General features: G+C 36.5%; 1 protein-coding gene across 4 annotated transcripts in view; it reads left to right on the top strand.

Annotated features, from left to right (window-relative positions):
• Window positions 1-21,911, top strand: part of FSTL5 (follistatin like 5) — a 320,790-nt gene that overhangs the window by 18,913 nt on the left and 279,966 nt on the right. For all 4 annotated transcript variants that reach the window (XM_040601355.1, XM_040601338.1, XM_040601348.1 and 1 more), the window contains exon 2: window positions 7,532-7,670. In XM_040601355.1, coding sequence (XP_040457289.1) covers window positions 7,548-7,670 — 123 coding nt within the window. In that variant the 5' untranslated portion in view covers window positions 7,532-7,547. The remainder of the gene's footprint in view (window positions 1-7,531; window positions 7,671-21,911) is intronic.

The raw sequence follows: 21,911 nt of genomic DNA, 5'->3' as shown, positions 1-21,911 counted from the left end.
TGATTTATGCTTATTACTGTAGCTGTATTATAAAGCCATTAATAAGACTGAATATGGTGACAGAACTTATGTTTTTTTTTCTGATCCACACAAAATAGAAAATTTAATTCTTATTTTTTTTCAGATTAATAGTATGTAATAGACAAAGACTGACATGTCCTGAGGGTATACGGTACTTCTCCTTGATATGTTGAAAATGACCTGTTAAATAATGTCAAGTTAATATCTGATGTGTCACCTTTCTTAAAGGTGTGAGGAATGCAGTGATCTAGCCAGTATTTAAGATTTCATTTGTCATACTTTGTAGGTGCATTAAGTTGATTAAATCAGTGTATTGGGGTGCAATGGTCATACTTTCAAATTAATTACATCTCTGTTCTTAACGCCAAATATCCTGGCTAGTCACCATATACTAACACAGAACATGAGTGTAATAGCTAAGGAATTTTGGAAACAATTTCTTTGGAAGTGGAAAGTTTCTTGATTTTTAATTATATGCATTTTAAAATAGGGCATTCTCATATTTAGGTATATATTTTTGCTCTTCATACAAACTCCGACTAAGCCAGGTTTCATTAGATTTTTTTTTTTTTAATGCACTGTATTGATATATTTCATCACATCTGGACTGGTTTTGTATAATAGGATGTTTTTCCAGTCTGGTTTGTGAAGATTATAGCATGGGAAGAGGTAAAACAGTGCTTAGTAAATATTTGCTAAACTCTCATAACAGCAACATCTCTCCTAGTCCAACAATTCCAGGCGAAGAGTCAGGCAGAGAGCAAAATTTACCAATGGACTGCTGAAGGGATGTAGACAGCATAATGAACTTTGAAAGGAAGCACTTACCATGGTATTGTAGAATATATTAATCATGATTAGATATTCATAAGGAAGGTGTCAGAACTGGGATTTAGTTTGTTTTCCACAAAATATTGAATTTGCAAGGATGAAAAGCACTAGCAGGGGAGAAAAAGGAGATAGAGGTTCACATTACATTTACTTAAGAATTGAAATAAATTGTCTAACTCAGGGGTGACTAGCTCATCAACAGGGATAAATGGCAATTCTGTGAACTTTTCATGCAGTTTTCTTTGCTTAAAAAAACGTCACTGAAGAATATTTGAATTAATTTGTATAATAGTTTTTACACACTGTTTGATGGAAATAAAAATGGGTTAAAAATACCTTCCTTCACCACCAAAATTTGTTGATGCTGGTGGCTTAGGAGCTGAATAAATGAACTACTTATTTTCAGAGCAGTTATGCCTTTCTTACTGAGTATAATACTGTCATTAATTTTAAGATAAAGCACACAATGTACAGGGTGCACAGATACCATAAATATCTGTAATTTGTGCATATGCATATTGAAGTATAATGTACAGGTCCTGATATGTATCAGTCTAATGTGCCTTTGCTAACAGAAAAAGTACACTGAATTTACTAGTGATAGCTAAAGTTCAAAGTAGCTAGATATTCAGTTTATGTAAGACTCTGCCTCAGACTTCGGATTTGCATTTGAATCCTGTCTGCATGATTAATGCTATTTGAGAGTTTGCGTGCAACGGAAATATTGAAGATTATTCAGCATCAACTACCCGACTTGGAAACAGAGGATTTAATGCCGTAAAGTCAATAGCCTAAGCTAAGTAAAAAGGTAATATATGATTTTATGGTATTTTGCCTTTTTTGTTTTTAAATAAGTACTTTAATAGTACTTACTAAATAGTATTTAATAGTGTTTAATAGTAATTAATAATTGATTTAACTATAACTGAGCATCTTGCAGCATAAACCACTTCTGAGATAGTCTGAAAGTTTGAAGGCTCCAAGATTAGCCCCAGTTGCTCTGCTGAGCATACTAAATTGTGTTTGATTGAATTGTACCAAATATAGTAAATGACCATATTTTTAATCAAGAGTGTATTTTAACAAAATCAAATATTTCATAATTCATACATTTCAGTAAAAAAAATGTTACAAGGCCTTAGAACTAACTTAATATTTAAAAGATTTCAGGAGACCAGAAGGTAATATTCAGGTAATACTCAATCGAGAGCTCTAGAAAACAGCAGACTACTCATAATTATATTAATCAACATGTAACTTGTTAGTTTCTCTTACCTGAAAATCCTTACAGGTATGTAAGAGCTGTATTGTAATATGTGGAACTTGTATTTATTTAAATATGTTGCATGAACAAACACATCCCTGAAAAGAAAGGTAAAGGTCAGGAATATATCTGCCTGACCGTCTGATCTCGCAGCACAAGCAAATTCACTACAGTGCTTTCTTGGTGACACCTCAGCGATGTAGCAAGCCCAGGAAGGAAACTATATGTTCAAGAGCATTTCACTGAAATTGTCGAATATAATTGAATAACACTTGCTTATTTCTTGGAATGTTTCTTTCAGAGCTGGTCTCTCCCTTGTCTTCTCTGGCTGTGCAGCTGCTTAATTCAGATCCTGTTTCAGTTTGTGGCAAGTCCCCTGAGACAGAAAGTGAGATTAATGCCTTATTCATCTTTGATTAAGGCCCACACACCATCTCCCTTGCTTCTTCCAAAGTTCTCAGAAATATATATAGTCTGGGAGATTAAAGTAGAACTTTTTTTCTACTTTTCTGTGTGAGAGTAATGGCAGAAAAATGTAGAAGTTGCTTGTACTCAGGATCTCTATATTGGTTGAAGTCTCATATTTCAAAATATTTATTACATCTATATTGGTAATGCTTAAAGTATTTGATTTTAAGCATTTTCCTATGAGACAGTTTTGATTATAACATTTAACTGTGTTAACCATTTGTTTGACTCTGAAATTCCTTAACCCCACGTATCTTTTGTTCTTGTGAATATTTTATGTAATACCCTGTGCACTTAATAATGCATGCTAACTGTAGTCATTCATATATTCATATCTAATGATCTGTGAAGAAACGAGACAGCTTAAAACTCAGTATGTCGACCCTGACTTGGAACAAACAAACAAAAATTCAAATAAAAGTAGTCATATAATAAAAAACCTAAAAGTAACTGCTATACAAATATGTAATTCCTGAAGCAAAAAATACGGAAGAATGCTACCCAAACACTGAAACATAAAGTTCTGTCAGATTATAATCAATGACTAAACAAGATCAAGATCAGTAATGCAAATTAGAGTTCAGAAATATGTAATTTTGCCCCAGAGTGCATGATATAAGCATAATTTAAAACACAGTTTCTGATTGTTTGATAATATAACCACTAAAAGGAATGTAACCATTTGTGCTGTACTTCCAAATAGAAATAAACATGTTTTTTTAGGTATCATGAATTTATCGAGTTGATACCTTTTTTCTTTCTGTTTCTTCATACACAGCAACAAAATCTGGAGTTGTAATAAAGCTTCAAAACCTGATTTTTATTCTGTCTCTTTAATTCAACTTTTTAACAATGTAAGTCTTTATGGAAAAATCATACTTTTTTCTTAAAATAATAGCTTAATAATGGCATTGATTTAAGGAGTTTAGTAGTAGTTTTTAAATAAATAGCCACTTATGTTGTGCAATAAATTCGATAGAAAATGTATGATACTTTGAAAAAAAATGATTTTTTTTATTTCTGAAAAGGCAAATATTACTTTTGGGATGTTACGTGACATCTGTCCAAAAAGCTGACTTCTTTAATTTAAAGTTTAAGTGTTCATCCAAGTAACAGGCAATGAAGTCAGAAACTGAGCATGTAATCATTTTCTCTTCTTTTGGACAAGTACAAAGGAGAAGCCTTTCAAGGTCAAACTATTTTCAAAATTATAAGGACTCTATTCTTTTACACCACATGAGGCTAAAATATATGCCGTTCAGATGGGAGGGTGGAATGTGGCTGCCCTTAATGTCTTCTGTGAATGACTGTTCTCCAATCTAATTTTCATTGTACGGTGAGATATTCCACAAGTGCACAAAGGGAACAAAGGTTCAACTGTGCATAACTAGTATTAGTATGCACAACTGCTAAACTAATCTGATTCTGTCCATGAAAGTCAACAATAAACCATTGTCAATAACGGTTTTTCAACAAACAAAAATTAAGGGGTATTTTCTTTGAGATTATAAGTCAAGATGCTGATTTTTTATTATTTTTGTACACAATGGATTTATTGTTCCAGTAATGGTGATACTGAGAGCTAACATAGAGGCAGTGAAGGAAAATGCCATTCTGTTACATAGTTAATTCTCAGAGTTCTGAAATAATATTTTCCTGTGCTTCAAGTCGGTGAGCTAGATTTGTTGTAATAAACCCATAGTAAAGGTCCATCAGAACGTATGATTAGCAGTTCTGTTTTGGTGGATATATGAGGGGAACCTGAGAAATATTTTTTACTGTGTCACTTCCTATCATCACTTTAATATCCAGTTACTGAACAGGTATAAAAGAAAAGACATTAAGTTATTTATGTAAAATATCTCTCTCTAGTAGATCTTGTTGTCTTTGTTTCAAGTAATATACTGCTTAATATATTCTGCAAGAGATCTCCTAGGAGAGATACCTCTACTATGTATATTAGAAAAGCTGGAGTAGTAGAAAAAAGGTACTTGAAGTAGGAACTGTTAGAATAAGCAAGGATGAAGAAGAAGAAATCTTAAATCTGATTAATAGGGAGACTCAAATGAGATTGGTTTTGGTGGAACAAAAGAAAGGTGGTGTCAAAGTAGTATGGTATATTAATATCAAGCTTGAATTTCAGTTAAAAGTATGAAAGCTAGGCAGGCTGGCGAAGGCAGCTAGAAGGAGAATGAAGCAGGCAGCAACCCCCAGTTTGGTAGACTAGTCCCCAAAGGCGGCTAACGGACTTCTGCAAGATCCGTTATTGAGACTGTGAATACAGGTAGAGCTAAAGTCCATTTCATACCTTTGCTATCTCCCACAAGAATTAATTCCATGCAGTCCCTGCCTTGAGGACTGCTGCTATATGAAGAATGATAGGAGTCAAACCAACGGTTTGTGTAATGGTATTGACAGGAGCACGACCGTAAATGATACTGAATAATAAGCAATCCCCACTTTGTTCACATTTTATGCTCAGCTGATTTCCTATAAAAACCAGAATGTTAGGCAAGACTTTAACATTCTGTACACATTCTGGGCTCTTAGGCCACACTTTCGATGCTTTATACTTATTCATGTGTATCTTTATTCTTATCAGAGGTTTCTACATTAGTAGTATAAGTGCATTAAAAGCAAGATAGAAAGGGAAAAAAATAATACACTTATGCATAAGTCAGCCTGCAAGGAAGTTGTTCATCTCTGTCCCATATTACAGGACTAAATGATATAGACTAAACAGAATGATTTGCACATGTGTCAAAGTGATGAAGGATCAGTTTGCTGTGTTGTCTTTTTGGAACAATAGTTTCAAAATGGATGATGAATATCAATAATAACTATCAAATATCTCTAATAGGTACTGAAGCCACTTATGAAATGTACATTTTTAGGTCCATTAGGAGACATAAGGAAACTTTCATGGCATATGTATCTATAAAATCTGTAAGTATGATTGTTATAGGCCTTCCATAGTTCTGATCTTATCTTTATGAAGGTATAATGTCTTTGTCCAGGCAAGAGCAGCTCTGATACAAATTCTCTATGATTTTTTTTCAGCAGCTCCTGCGAGCGTTTTCTCATAAAATTCAGAATATAACTCTGTCAGGGCCTTTAATATTAGAAACAGTTCTACGCATTCTTCCAGATTGTTGTGTATCTCCCTTTCTAGTATCAGTATCTAATATCATAATTTTAGTTCTAAATTGGACTAGTTCATCAAACCAGTCCAATTTTTTCTGGAAAAATCACATTTTTTGTTCATTCAAATAGAAAGTAATTTTTTTGATAACCTGGTTTAAAACGTACCACAACACTGCAATCAGCACAAGCTAGGTTGTCACAAAGACTGCAGGATGACAAACTTATGGGCTGAGCGCAAATGAAGTAGATAAGATCTATAACTGTATGCATACCATATTGTATGTAATCTACCAGGTAGATATTGGTACTTACTGTTAAAACGTATCTTTAAAATAATGATGTCTGAAACTGTTAATTTAATATTCTGGCTTAATATTAAAATTGCAAATAGATGAGTATCCTTCTGCTATTTTCTTTCTGTGAAACAAAAGGTTACATTAAATATTGAGAGTGGCCTTGTCCCTCCTTTTCCTCATTTCTTTATATAACGTTTCAATTTATGAAGGTGAACTATGTGTAATCAGTCTACGATTTTAACTTTTGTGTAAGAAGGAAAATTAGATGTAAACAGTACTTCTTTCAATTTTCAGTGCATCTTCATAAAGTTTCATAGGTTTGTTTGAAATACGTGATTTTTACTGTTCTTAGACAAATTTCAACAAGGTGCTATTGTTTACGCAAATAAGAATAGTTACTAAACTGTACTCACAGTAAAAGACACTATGTTGCAGTGTTATGAAGTGTCTGTTAAGAATTATTGCAAAGTCCTCTCCAGGATGACAATATTTTTCTTGCTAATTGTAAAATAGCATTAGACAAGTATGAAGCAAAACATTTGTACAAAACTGTACCAACAACAGTGTTTGAAACAACTATTTCTGAAAACAATGTTCACTAAATATCATTAGTACTAATATAAATGTATCTACGTAGCTTCCTGAAGTGTCCTGTGACCAAGCAGTTCTTAAAGATGTCATTTGCAAATTTGGATTTGTTTCTAACAAGTAAAAGAATGCTGGTGCATTTACCATGGTAGTGCTTTGCTGGTTCAGGTCATCCGCAACACAAGTTGTGGGATTCTGAAACAACAACCATCAAAACCCCAAACTGATCAAAGTTTTTCAAATAACCTGTCCTGAATTTTGCACCTGATCGGAGTGAATTCTGGGGCAAGATGGGGGGAGTTTATTTAATAGACTGGAAAAATTCTTACAATGCTGACATATGTAACAGTGCTTATAGACTATACATATTTTCAATAATGCAATTTAAAAATCTCTTCAGAATACTGGCAGAAATTTCAGTGCTTTGCTTACATTTTTAGATGTCAGTGCTAGTAAAATGAAGAAAGATAATAATAGATGTATGCTAGATATTTAATACTTTTAGGTTGTGAACAGCGCATCACAGAAGACTGCTTAAAGGAGAACATTGATGAACATGTGACTAACGATCATTAGTTTTCTTTAATTTGAGAAAAAGTGTTGACATTTTTACTACTGTTCTATTATTCCAATCTTTTCTGATGCTTTTCCTGGTTGTTTCCTCAGTGAACCTCTTGTATGAGTATTGAATAGTGATAAGAAACTGTTCAGTTCAGCATAACCTAATTGATATTGATGTCCCAAATACTACTAGCTTTTTTTTTTTTCTTTTTGCTGTTGTGCCAGATGGAGTACCCTATTTCTACTATATTTATTCAAGCCCACAAATGGAATATCAGTATTGTAAACTTTTATGGTATGACTTGTGCAAAAGCAATATTGCAGCCTGTCACTGAACTTTTACATTTTATTTTGACAGGAACCGACCTGTAAAGATGTTTATGTGGTGGTCAGCTGTTTTACTTCTTGGATGCATTTTGCTGGGAGCAGACGGGTGGCCAGCCAAGGAAGGATACGACTTTAGGCCCTATCAGCCCCTAGTCAGATTACGCCACAAGGTACAGATTATTCTCTAGCACCTCTGGCTTTTCTTCCATTGTCAAAGGGATAAATGCCAGCTTTGTTTTGTTTGCGTTTATTGGAGTAATGTTCAGAAATAAACTTTGTGAGTAACAACACCTGCAAAAAGATAGACTTGATTTGACAAGTAAACAGGAGCTGTTTCGGTTGAAAGCCCAGAAATCTTTCAAAGATAGTAAATTAAGCTCCGTTCTAGCTTCACAAACCAGAGATCATGAATGTCAACACAAACTCAGAGACCCAGGAGAGGCTGTCTCTCAAAGCAATGGTCAGCATCCCCTTAAGGCAACAACTTGTCCTAGAAATCACTGGGTTTCAGACCAAGCAGCAACCAGGGGAACTGCCTGTCAGTGAAGCACGGTGGTGTTAACTGATCGAAGAAAAACTTGTCTGCATAAGGTAGAGGTTCACTGCCTGCTGAATTTAAGAGTCTTGAACTGCGGCATAGTATAGATGTTTCCTGAGGTACTGGGTTTCCCAGCTTCAAACATTATATGCTGTTTAAATTTTGCCCATCTGCCACACCTTTGCCATGAATCCATGAGTCCCTAAAGAGTTCTCAGCTAACAAATCCTCCTCTTCTTCTGGTAGCTAGAAGGGAAACTGCTGTGGTGATCCTGTAACACAAGGAAAAGGGTTGTAATATTTCCATGGGCTGTATGAAGCTAGCATAGATCTGATCAACTTCCTAGTTTCTTCCTATCATGGTACTCCTAGGAGCAACATTTGAGGAGCCATAAGGCCTACAATGAGGCCAGCAAAGATGATGGAATGAACTTCTTTTCCCTTTCTTCTGAATCTGGGTGCTTCAACTAGATAGTCTGAGTTGTAGCCAGAAACTCTAAATGTTAGTTTTTAATAATGTTTCAAGATCTGGCTAGTTTAATTTCTCAATACTTTTTATAAAATGTGAAAGCTATTTCTTCTTGGTCCTAACTTTGAAAAAAATGATCCACTATCGTGTGATTCTATCTCAGCATATAAGGAGTAGGAACTGATAACTGAGTTCTCAAATGAGAGAAATTTGCTTATTAGCCAAGTATTTTATACTATGTAGGTCAAATATGGCAAGTTTCTAACAAATGGATGATATAATATTAAAATTGAAATTTCATTACAAAATTCTGCATCCTCTAAGGAATGTTTTTCAATCAGAATAAAGAATGCATCAGGCCTCAGTCAAGTAAATACGTAACTGTATAAGCACGTAGGTGTTTACACTGAATATTTTGCAAAATCAGAAATGTTTTATCAGTTTACTTCCATTTGTCAGCCTTAAACAAAATACAACAAAACAACACAAGAAAAACACCTTGAAATCTAGAAGGAATAAGAGAGAGAGACTAGCGATGAAACTGTGGCATAAACCACGTGAGACAGAAATCACATGTACCAAAAAAACCCTAAAACAATTCTGCTCACATTCTTCATGGGTTTAAGTGGAGGACGTGAGGTACAGTGAAAATAATTTCTGAGATTTAGATAGTCTCTGACATTAATGTTTGTATGTAGAACTAATAGTGTAACTGTTTCTTAATAATACTTCTAGTCATCTAATAAGTCTTGTATAATATTTGAAATAGGCTTATAAGCATTTCAGGTTCAATACTGGGGGCAACACACACGTATATGCCTTTGTCCACATACAGATATATATACACACACACATGAAAGGCAGAGAGACTTTTCTTCTATTTTTCATTCCTTATATATTTTTGAAAAACATATATAAAAATATGAATACAGACAGAACAGAAGCAAATGGCACATCCTGTAAATATCTTCTTTTAGAAATGCAAAATCTAAAGTGAAAGAAATTTAATGCTAGGAAAAAACATAAAGAAAAAGGAGAAAGTATAATGAAAATATGGTATAAAAATTTCTTCTGAAAACCAAAGAAAATATGGTGGGAGCTTTTTTCTAGGCAATATAGCTAGATTAAAAAAATGTTTTAGTGTATGGTTTTTCTGTTTTGGTATTATGGATATGTGTTAGTATACAAAAGCCCTAGGAATGCAAAACTTCTGAAGTCAATTGTTCTGGTTTTGGCTGAGATAGAATTAATTTTCTTCTTAATTGCTGGTACAGTGCTGTGTTTTAGAAAAACATTTTAGAAAATAATTTACAAGAGACTTTTAAAGAGATTTATCAAAATATTTTTTTAAAAAAAGTTTTATGAAAGTTTTGTAGGAAACCTAAATGTCATGATAACAAAAGACAGACAATCCACTGCTTTAATAGGTTGATAGTAAATTGTGTGAAGAATTAATTATGTTTTCATAACAAATATTTGTAGCACAAATTTGGTTGATAGGTTGTTCAAAACATTTTGTAATCATTTTACTTAGGAAAACATTGATATTATCTACCTTTGTACTGTCCCTTAGCTTCCCTCAACTTCCAAACCCCCTCTACAGTTTTCATAGTTAATGAAGCCACCTCTCTTGAATGGTATTCATTGTTCACCTGTAACAAATAATGAAATTTGCATAACTTGAGACAACTTGAGACAGTTGAAATGTTTAATCTGTTTTCAGAGGACTAATAGTACATATGAGGGTTTTATTACTTGTTTTATGCATCATTCATCCACATTTTCACCCCACTGCTCTCATACAAGGCTATTTAGCCTGTAGCTTTTTATTCATTTTCAGGCCTAGGAGGTATTTAGTTTGGTTGTTGGGTAAGTTTATCTTGGTGTGATTCAGAGCTGTGGGGTTCCTTACATCCATGCTTCCAGAGGAAAGCAAGCCAAGTAGATCACTGAGAAGTCCCAGCATGTTTTGCCAGGTTAGTCACCTGGCTTTTCAGGGAGATCTAAAAAAAATACCCAAATCTCCAGTTTCAGAGATTAGAGAACCTTCCAGTTGAGAGACTGCCTTCTTGAATTTTCAGATTTCTGTGTGTACCTATGTTGCATTCAAAAAACCCCTGTGAACATACATTTTCCCAGTAACAGAATATTCAAATATATCATTATCTCCTCCTCCACAGACAGCATTGCCTGTATTCTTGGTTTCCACACTTTTTTTTTTTTTTTTTTTTAAAGATAATTTATAATAGATTAACTATCAGGACAGATACTTTAACAATTATATGGTGATATCTCATGGTACTTTAGAGAGAATAGAACGTATAGATGATTTAATTTTATACCACAGTTGTATGGAACTCATATCCTTCTTCAGTGGTCGAAATAACTAAGAGAATTGGTATTACTGATAGAATTTTTCAGTGCTTCAATATGTGAGAGCCTGCATGCAGTTTTTCCTTAGAAGATAATTGTGCTGCTTTTAAGAAACCAGCATTTTCACTGGCAATTGAAACCATTATTTTTCAGTTGTAAATATTACTTTTTTTTTTGTTGTTGTTGTTAAAACTGTGCAGAAAATCATAGCAAAAAATGCTTTAATTATACAGATAACTAACTTTGGAGTGTTTCCTTGGGTAATGTCAGAGCACACTGATGGTATGTGAAGTTGCCATGTTTTGACACTAACCAAAAGTCAGAACTAGTACTGTGGATATTGCCAATTACCCCACTTTGCTCTTTATATCTTTTAAATATGCAGCAATTTCTTACTGTGCAGAAATGTATCTTTTTGTGTTTATCTTGATCTGTAGGAATTAACAGACTGTTCTTCAGCAGACTTTCTAATTTATCATATGCTGTATTAATTGAAAGGTTTTCTAATTCTACTGTATGATAGTTGGAACTTCTCTAGTATTGCAGTGGAATTTTTAATATCCAGTAGCTAAGATGAGGTGCTGACCTTAAGTATTAGGTTTATTTTTCTGGAAGTTTTCTAACAGAAAATCTGCAATAATTTATAAAATATAAGTCTTAGCAGCAGTTAATGCCTAAATTATAACCATGGCCCAAACTATAATTATAATGATGTTCATTATTATGGCCATTGCAATGGCGACAAAGATCAAATGATTGACTGCATCATTTATATATGAAGTAGTCAAAACTAGAAAGAGATGAGCTGGCTTGAATTAGAATGGTGGAAGAATATTATAAAGCACTCCTGAAAATTTTAAGTCCCTTTTCCTTGTTAAGCTGCCATGGTTTACACTTACATGGTGATGCTGGAAAATATTAGGCTATGTCTGAATATGTGAATTGTTATGCCAGTTAATCCTTGGTTCTCCATTTGTCAAAACACTGGAGAAGTTTGTAAGGGACTTTCCATTGGGGAGTCTTTTTGCATTGCTGCTGAAGTATTGCAAGCAATTTGTTAACATCTAGGTTCCCACATGAAATCATTAGGAAGTACTTCTAGCATCCTAATGACTTTTCTTCTTGTAATTTGCATGGGTCCGACAGAGAGCGGTGCGTCTGCAGTGTCTTCACTGAAAAAGTACATGCTCTGACATTTCCAGGTGTACCCAGGCAGGTGGCAGCCCACAGAATGCTGGCTGGTGGCTCCTGATTCCCTGTCAGAGGCTAGCAAGTACGGAATATAGCTCTACATTTAGGTGCATATTCCAGAGCATGCCAGCTCTGCGTATCTAACACGTGCGGGCACAGCCCTCCTCTGCAAGCCAGGAGATTCACATGGTTTAGCAGTGAACAATATTAACAACAGTGCCTGGTTGTGAAAGATATCATTATGGGGAGAAAGTTGTTTGATTTTAGTCTCAGGGGATGGTCAGTGAAGGCTGCTAAGTTAGTCGTCGCCACCTGGATACCTGTTACTCAGACCCAGTTCTGACCTTACGGAGTTAAGGCTGTTACTTTCATTATAGTCAGGGTTGTAATGCCTGAGAGCAAGCGCTGGCTGGGCAGGGTGGGTTGGGGCAGGAGAAGCAATGGTCAGGGGAATTTGGGTAAAGAAGAGAGGGAAGAATTGAGGAAATGTGGAATTTGGCCTGGGCCTGGGAGGAGCTGCAGTCCGGAAAGGGCTCTGTCCAGCTGAGCAGGTGGGGACAGAGGTATGGTAAAGGGCTCTGTTTTTAACAGCTTTCATAGACATCTTCTAACAACTGATTTTACTATATTGATTCAAACTGTTTCCAGCCTTGTTTTTATTTTAGGATCTGAATCAGATGTGCAGCAGCCGCTCATCTGTGTTATCTTTTCAGACTAAAATATTTCTTTTAACTTCCTGTGAAAAACCTGCCTCCTTTTTTCTCCCTCCCTCCCTTCTTACTGCGGCTCTTTACTGTTAAGTGAGGCAGTTCAGTCTGATTCTCATTAATTTAGGCCTCAGGGTTAGGTCAGTTTAGAGGTGATTAGGCAATGACTTTGAATGAAACAAAGAAAGGGGAAAAACATATAGTGGCATAAGCACTCTCTCCCAGTTTATTAAAGACAAATTCAAATGTATAAGCACAAAGCATAGACTACATGTTCTGCATTTAGGTTTTTGCCCAAAGCTTATACAATATTCTTCCTCAATTAACAGCACATTCTGTGTTGTAATGAAATACCTCTAAAATACAGACAAGTTGAGTGTTCGATGATTTTACTTTATTTTAGGGTATCATAGCCAGTGAAAAAATGCACAGAAAGTAGCACTTCAGGATTCAAAACCAGCCTGAGCTTTCCTTGTGTGGTCTGGTCTCCAAACAACCTGAGGTTTATAGTTCACGGTGTTTATCTGGAAAGTCTGTTTGCCTGCAGGTTCTGAGAAGTCATAACATTTAATCCTCTAAAATCCTATGTCCTAGAGAGAGAGTGAGAGGGTAAAAAAAAATCCATCTCAGTAAGATGAGAGTGAATTCTGAGGACTAAGAGCAGAGCTAGAGCTTTTCCTGAGCATGTCAGTGCTGTGCTCAGCTTTAAGGTAACAAGAGAATTTTCTTCCTTCTGAGGCTCCCTGAACACAGTATCTATGTCCTATGCAAATTCCAGGATTTCATTTAAGTAATAAGACTCACTTTTTCTTTTTTTCTCCCTTTAATCATTTGTCGAACTGTAGTCAAGAAATCCCATGAAACTTTTTAAATTTTATTTTACTTTTCTTGGGGAAAGGGAGTATGTTCTGCATTCTAATCTGCTTTTTCCTGTGGGCAACAGAATTCAAAAGGCATGGCTAATTTTTTTTTAAGTCCCATTACAATAATTGTCTATTAATAAGCTGCTATCAATTAAACATGTTAGTTTTGCTCTCTCTCAGTACACGCTCAAAGCATTTTTTTAAAAACTCTTAGGAAAGTTGCTTGTAAAATCTCTTCTATAGTCCTTCTTCCAACTAGTCATGCACTGTGGAGGGAAAAAGAGATGGAATTAAGGCAAGGATGAAGGTCTTTTTTTAAGCTGCCTGCTGATGCTTCCATTGCTAACTCTTAACACCTAGCTATAAACTTTCATTCAAACCTATGGGGCTAGTGAGGGAGAAAAGGTACATCTTTGATATTGCACTGAACCTCTTACTGTGCCTATCTTTTGTGTTCCCATAACCGATAATCACCACTGTGAAAAACATTAATCTCACTCAATTATTTTGATGGATAATGAGATCCACATGCATTATCTATCTTTTGATTAATATTGCCTTTTCGTTTTACGTGTCGGCTCAGCAACAAAGAATAAAATAAGTAGCAGTGAATTACCTTCTGCAATACTCAGCTTGGCTTTCTCGCATGGCTTTCTAGACAGATTTCCGGTTACCTCTGAATAGAGACTACAGTGGGTTTAGGGCCTTTCTGGTGTGTGGGAGTTGATGCAAACACAATCTATATCGGCTAAAATTTCAGATTCTTGATTAATGTGTTTTTCCATATTCTATTACAATGGCAAATCATCATCAGAAATTGCAATCAAAGTAGTAGCAAAACAAAGCCAGAGTATAAAATTGAAGTACAATATTTGTGTACAATTAGACACCCTTTAAATTGGCTCCAAATAGATTGACTAAATATTAGGTTTTACATCCATGTCTCTTTTCAATACCTATATTATAAAATATCCTTAGGACTTTCACTCCTATACTTTGTGTGGTGGAATAACAAGTTCAGAATAAATTATCTGTTTTTAACACTAAGAAAATATATCACTAGTTTTAACTCTTTCTTCTTCGTTGGTTAATTTGTCCTAACAATTTTTTCAGTAGTAATTTTGAATGGTGATAAGTTTTTACTGAGAATGTGTTGTGCAGTGGGAGCACATCATCTGGTATTTTTTTGGATAAAACCATAGTTGATGAAATGCTACTATACTTTTTTAGCTTTTACAATAGCAACTGTCCTGATCACCTGTTACAAAGATGTTTAGTTAAACAATTCATTTGTACTTATGGCTTTTGGTTTTTTGCAGTAAAAGTACTTGCTATCACAATATGTAAGCTATTTATTTAGTGTTTATTTTCCTGATCAGTTTAAGTCTTTTAATCTGAAAGCTTTGCAAAGGAGCCATAGTAAGAAACATAGACCTGTGTTTATGTATGTCAGGTTTAGGTATATTTGATTTAGCTTTCTTCAGCAGCTTTTCTTTTTGAGAGTTTTGTAGCTGGAAAGCTCTGTGACTTTATCTCCATTATTTACAAAGCAAAATATTATTAAGAAAGTCTTATAGACATCTGTCCTTTTACCTTGTGGGCCTTTGTTATTGAAGTAGTCTATGCTTACCTTAAAATGTCTCCAGTTCTGGGCAGGGTGACTGCTTATACTACAAATAGTTGTTACGACATCTAAATTTTTACTCTTCCTCTTTTATATTTGCTGGTGGGATCATATAAATAGCGCAGCTCAGGGCATTCTGTTTGTTTCTGATAACTGATTCCCTGGTAAAACTTACCAGACAAGAACACTAGATCCATCTGCATGCTCAAATCCCTTCAACTAAGAGCAAAGAGAATGTGATGCCTTTCAAGTTCAGATATAGTTTACATAAATAAAAAAATAAAACCAAAAAGCAGCAACAACAACAACAAACCCTCCCCCCAACCAAATGAAACAAAACAACCTGCAAAAAAAAGCAACCCCAAAACACTGGTTTTATTTGCCTTTCAAATAATGGGGCTAAATGTTAAGATGCCCATTGAAAATATTAAAGGTTTCAGAAGCTCTGCTCAGGCCTGACACACAAAGAAAATGGGGAGTCTAATGACAGGTTAATGAAAAGTTGTCTTAATTATGTCTGTGTTGATTGTTATGCATTGATACAACTATGCTTAACTGCTTTTAAGAGCATCAAAGGTTAATCCCTAAACCATGGAAGTCAAAGATCTCCCAAACTTTAATGATAAAAAAATGTTACTATTTGACCTTGTTGAAAGAGATTCAAGAGATAAGCAAGAGATTGTTTCACTGGACATGTCTTTCTAGCTCTTCAGCGTTTTTGAGTTGTCATGTAATATGGTTTAACTATGCTACATTTAGACTGTTCATATGAATGAACATGTATGAACAATGCAATGTACGAACAGTACATTTATATGAATCAATTATAATAGCAATAAATATTTCTTTAACATTGCATGACATGAATAACATCTACTTAATGTTCATTGTTAATTCTATCACATAACTTTTTGCAATTTAATTCCCCTACTCAATGCATTGCAGCAAAATATTAGTTTGAAATAAGAAAAATCTAACAAGCTTATTCCTTCTATGTCCCCTCTTCTCACAAACACAAACCAAACAACATTTTTCAGTCATCTACTTAATTTATAGTCTGTAACTCTGGGTATGTTGCCTGGACTAAACAATGTATAATTCAAGTGTAATTTCTAAGGAGAAGGAAGGTCTATCACCTTGCTGAGGTCTCAGTACAATCTTCCACTCTCAAGAGAGGTTCACGGAAGTGCTATTAATATATATTAATTTTACCTGAGGATTATACGCATACATCAATGCAAGTAATACATAATTTATATTACATTATTCTAATAGAATTTATTCAGCTTTGTTGGTATGTCTAACATTATTTGATGTTACACTATTTGTTAGAAGTATTCTACTGGATAAAGAAGTATGTTAAAATTAATAGTAACTACTGTATTACAATAAGCTGGTACTAGACATTATGAAAGATCAATCCCATTGCGATTGATATTGAGGAGGTTCTGGTGGTTTTTGTTTTTGTTAAAGATCTGAGAATCAATGAATGGTTTGGCTTGGAAGGCTCTTTAAAGATCATCTATTTCCAACCACCCTGCCGTGGGCAGGGACACCTTCCACCATACCAAGTTGCTCCAAGCCCCATCCAGCCTGGCCTTGAGCACTGCCAGGGATGGAGCATCCACAGCTTTTCTGGGCAACCCGTTCCAGTGTCTCACTGCCCTCACAGGGAAAAAATTGTTCCTAGTATCTAATCTAAATTTGCCCTCTTGTCAGCTTAAAGCCATTCCCCCTTCTCCTGTCACTACATGCCCTTGTAAAAAGTCCCTCTCCAGCTTTCTTGAAAACCTCTTTTAGGTACTGGGAGGCTGCTGTAAGGTCTCCCCGGAGCCTTCTCTTCTCCAGGCTGAACAACCCCAACTGTCTCAGCCTGTCTTCACAGGAGAGGTGCTCCAGCCATCTGAGCATCTTTGTGGCCTCCTCTGGGCTTGCTCCAACAGGTCCATGTCTTCTTGTGGTGGAATGCCCAGAGCTGAAGACAGCACTCCAGAAGTGGGGTCTCATGAGGGCAGAGTAGAAGGGGAGAAACACCTCCTTTGACCTGCTGGTCACGCTTCTTTTGATGCAGCCCAGGATGGCGTTGGCCTTCCAGGCTGCAAGGGCACGTTGCTGGATCATGTTGAGCTTCTCATCAACCACCCCTGCCCAAGTCCTTCTCCTCAGGATTGCTCTCGATACCCTCTCTGCCCAGCCTGTATTTGCATTTAGGAGTGCCTTGACTTGCATGCAGGACCTTGCACTTGGCCTTGTTGAGCTTCATGAGGTTTACACAAGCCTACCTCTCAAGCCTGTCCAGGTCCTCCAGGATGGCATCCCTTCCCTCCAGTGTGTCGACCACACCACACAGTTTGATGTCCTCTGCAAACTCACTGAGGGTGCACTCAGTCCCACTGGTCCATGTCACCAACAAAGATGTTAAACAGCGCCGGTCCCAATAAGACCACAAAGGAAAGCCACATGTCACTGGTCCATGCTTGGGCATCAAGCCGTTGACCGCAACACTTTTGAGTGTGACCGTCCAGCCAATTCCTTATCCACCGAGTGGCCCAGCCATCAAATCCCTGTCTCTCCAGTTCAGAGACAAGGATGGCATGTGGGACAGTGTCAACTGCTTTGCACAAGTGCAGGAAGGTGACATCAGTGTCTCTTCCCTTATCCGCCAATGCTGTAACCCCATTGTAGAAGGCTGCCAAGGTTGGCAGCCACAATTTGCCCTTAGTGAAGCCGTGTTGGCTCTCACCAATCATCTCCTTATATTCCATGCACCTTAGCATCCTGTTCCATGGTCTTGCCAGGCACAGAGGTGAGACTGTGGGTGGGCTGCCGTTCCCCAGGTATTCCTCATTTCCCCTTTTAAAAATGGGTGCTATGTTTCCCCGTCTCCAGTCAGGAGGAACTTCACCGGGCTGCCACAGCTTCTCAAATATGACGTGGAGTGGCTTAGCCACTTCATCTGCCTGTTCCCTCAGGACCCGTGGATGCATCTCTTCAGGGCCTGTGGACTTGTGCACCTTCAGGTTCCTTAGATGGTCTCAGACCTGATCTTCTCTTACAGCAGGCGATTCTTCATTCTCCTGGTCCCTGCCTTTGCCCTCTGCGGCTGGGGTGGTGTGGCTGGAGCACTTGCTGGTGAAGACTGAGGCAAAAATGCTGTTGAGTACCTCAGCCTTCTCCATGTCCTGGGCAACCAGGTTTCCTGTTTCCTTCTGAAGAGGGCCCATGTTTTCCCTAGTCTTCCTTTTACCACTGATGTACCTATAGAAGCTTTTCTTGTTGCTCTTGAACTCCTGGGCCAGGTTGAATTCTATCAGGGCTTTAGCTTTCCTAACCTGATCCCCGGCTGCTTGGACAATTTCTCTGTATTCCTCCCAGGCTACCTGGCCTTGCTTCCACCCTCTGCAGGCTCCCTTTTTGTGTTTGAGTTTCTCCAGGAGCTCCCTGTTCATCTATGCCTCACTCCTGAGCTTGGAGGAGATGAACCTTGAACATTAACCAGCTTTCCTGGGCCCATCTTCCCTCCAGGGCTCTATCCCATGGTGCTCTACCAAGCAGGTCCCTGGAGAGGCCAAGGTCTGCTCTCCTGAAGTCCAGGGTAATGATCTTGCACCCTCCTCATTGCCCTAATGATCTTGAACTCCACCATCTCGTGATCACTGCAGCCAAGGCTGCCCTTGAGCTTCACATTCCCCCTCAGCCCCTCCTTGTTGGTGAGAACAAGGTCCAGCATGGCACCTCTCCTTGTTAGCTCGAGACTTGCTGAGTGTTCAAATACTTTCTATACTTTAATATTTTCAAATAATTTCCTTTGAAGTTTTATTATTTAAAATTAGTAAAGGATAGAGTTTTTAATTTGGATACATCTTTCTTCCAGTGACTACTTCCTGGTATCTACTGACTCATTAGACAGAATGCAATGAAAGTCTTTGATTTGGTACAAGGAATTGTTTGCAAGACATCATTCATGATTATTTAAAACAAACCCTAGTTTAGCTGTGTCTACTAGCATCACTCTAGGGCAAGGAGGAAAAAAAAATATTTTCTTTTATATAAAGAAGAAATATAATTAAAAAAATACAATATTATCAATTACATTAGAATTTTACATGTTTACTGAATCTTATTTCAGCTCTCTAAATAGTTGTTTGGTGCTTCTTTTTCTTAAAGTTACTTGCTTTTACTATGAACTTCAGGAGAAAATAACTGAAAGTTTTATAATAATTGTCTGCTTCACTGTAGGGAGGCTGTAACCAATTGTTGGTATCAGTAGTGTATATAGCTTTAGTTCATTATTCATTTTAAAAAGTTAGTTGAAATTCGTCAATCAGATACTGAGCTAATCCTGAATTTTCTTAGATTCAATAGGAAAAAAAATCATCCTAATTTACTTTCTGGTTTCCTAAATGTCACACGGTGGGTAATACGCTATAAACTTTCATCAGATCTCTGGTTAAAATGAATGTATTCCTCAAATATATAGTTGAACAAGTTACAAAAGGGTGGGTGTAACTGATTAATATTCATACCATGAGCTTTTCTTCTCCTTTGCAACACTACCTTATTTGCCTTTGTAAGATGAATTGCTGAAACTAAATATTATTCCTAGAAATTTCTCATCATACTGTTTTTAATCAATACTGGTAGATATACCACAGTTTTACTCATAATTATGTCCTAACAGAGACTAAATATTACTTGCATTCCAGGATTCTAACTGATTACCTTGAAGGTAATTGATGTCGATGCTCTCGTGTCTACACTCCAATTGTCATTCTTCCTGCAGATTTTCTTTTTTTCTAGATGAACATTTGCAGACGAAAGATAAGATCTGAATGTGCCTCAGATAGGCTGAATAATAAAATGAATGCATATTATGTGGTTTTTGGAAAATCACACTTTAAAACCATCTCTAAAATAATAAAGAAAGGTAGTTTAGGCCAATTACTCCCACTAATGTAAATGGGAATTGCGCAGCTAAGATCTATGCTGCTTGCCTTTTTCTTTTTTTTTAGGGGTGGGGAGAATAACATTATACTGTCAGGAAATATTTTCAGTAATTGTGAAGGTACATGGAGATTTAGAAGCTCACCTGAGGGGGAAGATAATAGAATACCCATTAAATACTGTCCCTTATAATTTTCAGTATGCTAAAATATTGCCTCTTGGAGATCTTTCTCCCTGTTCGTCTACTCAAATCTGGAGTGTCCTCAGATAACTTGAAAATAAATATATATGCTGAATATGATTAAGAACTATATGAAATAAGTATATTCATCTACAGCACCTTATCAGATGTCCTATGTTATCTCATTTCTTTCTTGGTAGTCTGGAAGAAAGTACATCTTATACTGTCTATACATGTGGAAGTAATTCTACACTGAATGTCTGTTCAAAGTTTAGTACAAAAAATGAGCAAATAGCAACAACCAACATCTGTGTAGCCATCATTTCCGTGGCATCCATAGCTCCTCCAGCTTGGCTAAAGAGAGTTTTAGCCTGGATTTGACTACATAAATTAGCTTATAGAGTCTTTAGTATGTAGGATGTTTTGGCTGTAGTGGTACATGTTTCAATGCCAAAGCAGATACTTCCCCTGCTTAAACCATGCATAAAGTGGTTTAATGATTAAAGTGTTATAAACCCAACAACACTGTACAGCCATATAAAATTGGTAGAACTTTTTTCTGTCATGTGCTATGAAACTGCTTATATATTTAACATCTATTTGGTCTGTCATTGGAGAACAAAGTATGAAGTCTGATTCTCTGATTCTTTCCATTTTTAAAAAAGACAGAATTTGGAAAACAGGCCCATCTCCACTTTAGTAAAATGAAGGAAAGATTACTGTAGAATCGTTAAGTTTCCTTTTGGACAAGATCCTACAGCGGAAATAAAAAGAAAATAGAAAACTTTATAATCCTAATAAAAAGCAATGATTTAGTGAAATGAAGATCCTTGAATTTAAAAATAAGATAAAAGTAATAACTTCTTCTCAGCTTCTTTTCAGCTGCAGTAGTCCTCAGGGCGCAGAGGCCTAACTGGAGGGTGCTTGTTTCCCTCGGGAGCTACCTGCCGCCTGCTGCAGGCAGGTCGTTTTACACTAGGGAGTAAGTAGTTCTAGGAAATATGTCCACATGAATCATCAACAATTCCATCTGAAGAACTGTTGCTTTTAAAATCCATTAATCTTTCTCGCTCTGCTTATTTTGGAAAGGAAGTCTTATTTTGTAGAATGTAAAACGTAGTGTATACATACGGTGTGTACAATGTTATGGTGACATCAGCATGAAGCTACTCCAATTCAGATGGTACTGAAGCACATGAGGCATCAGACTGCACCGCTGGCTCAGGGCAGTTGTTTCACCTTGAGGGCCAGGCTTTCTGGGCTCTGCACCACATAGTCCCAGGCCACTGTGATGCTTAGCAGGGCACGCACTGGCCTTAGCTAGGCCATTTGCTTCAATGCACAGTCAGATGTGCCTAAATAGAGGTACCGTGAATTACCCTTTGTGTAGAACTTCTCTGGATGGAAAGTGGACAGAAGAAAGTGCATGCTTTGTTGAAGCCTGATCTGGAGAATAGTTTTCCTTCAAGTCTATAGGTGTAGATAAGGTGATGTGGAACTTTTGCGTATCTTTATTTTTTCT

The sequence above is a fragment of the Falco naumanni genome, chromosome 1, assembly GCF_017639655.2.
Source record: "Falco naumanni isolate bFalNau1 chromosome 1, bFalNau1.pat, whole genome shotgun sequence".
Lineage (NCBI taxonomy): Eukaryota > Metazoa > Chordata > Aves > Falconiformes > Falconidae > Falco > Falco naumanni.
Note: the sequence above shows the minus strand (reverse complement) of the source record. Positions and strands in the feature narration are given on the sequence as shown.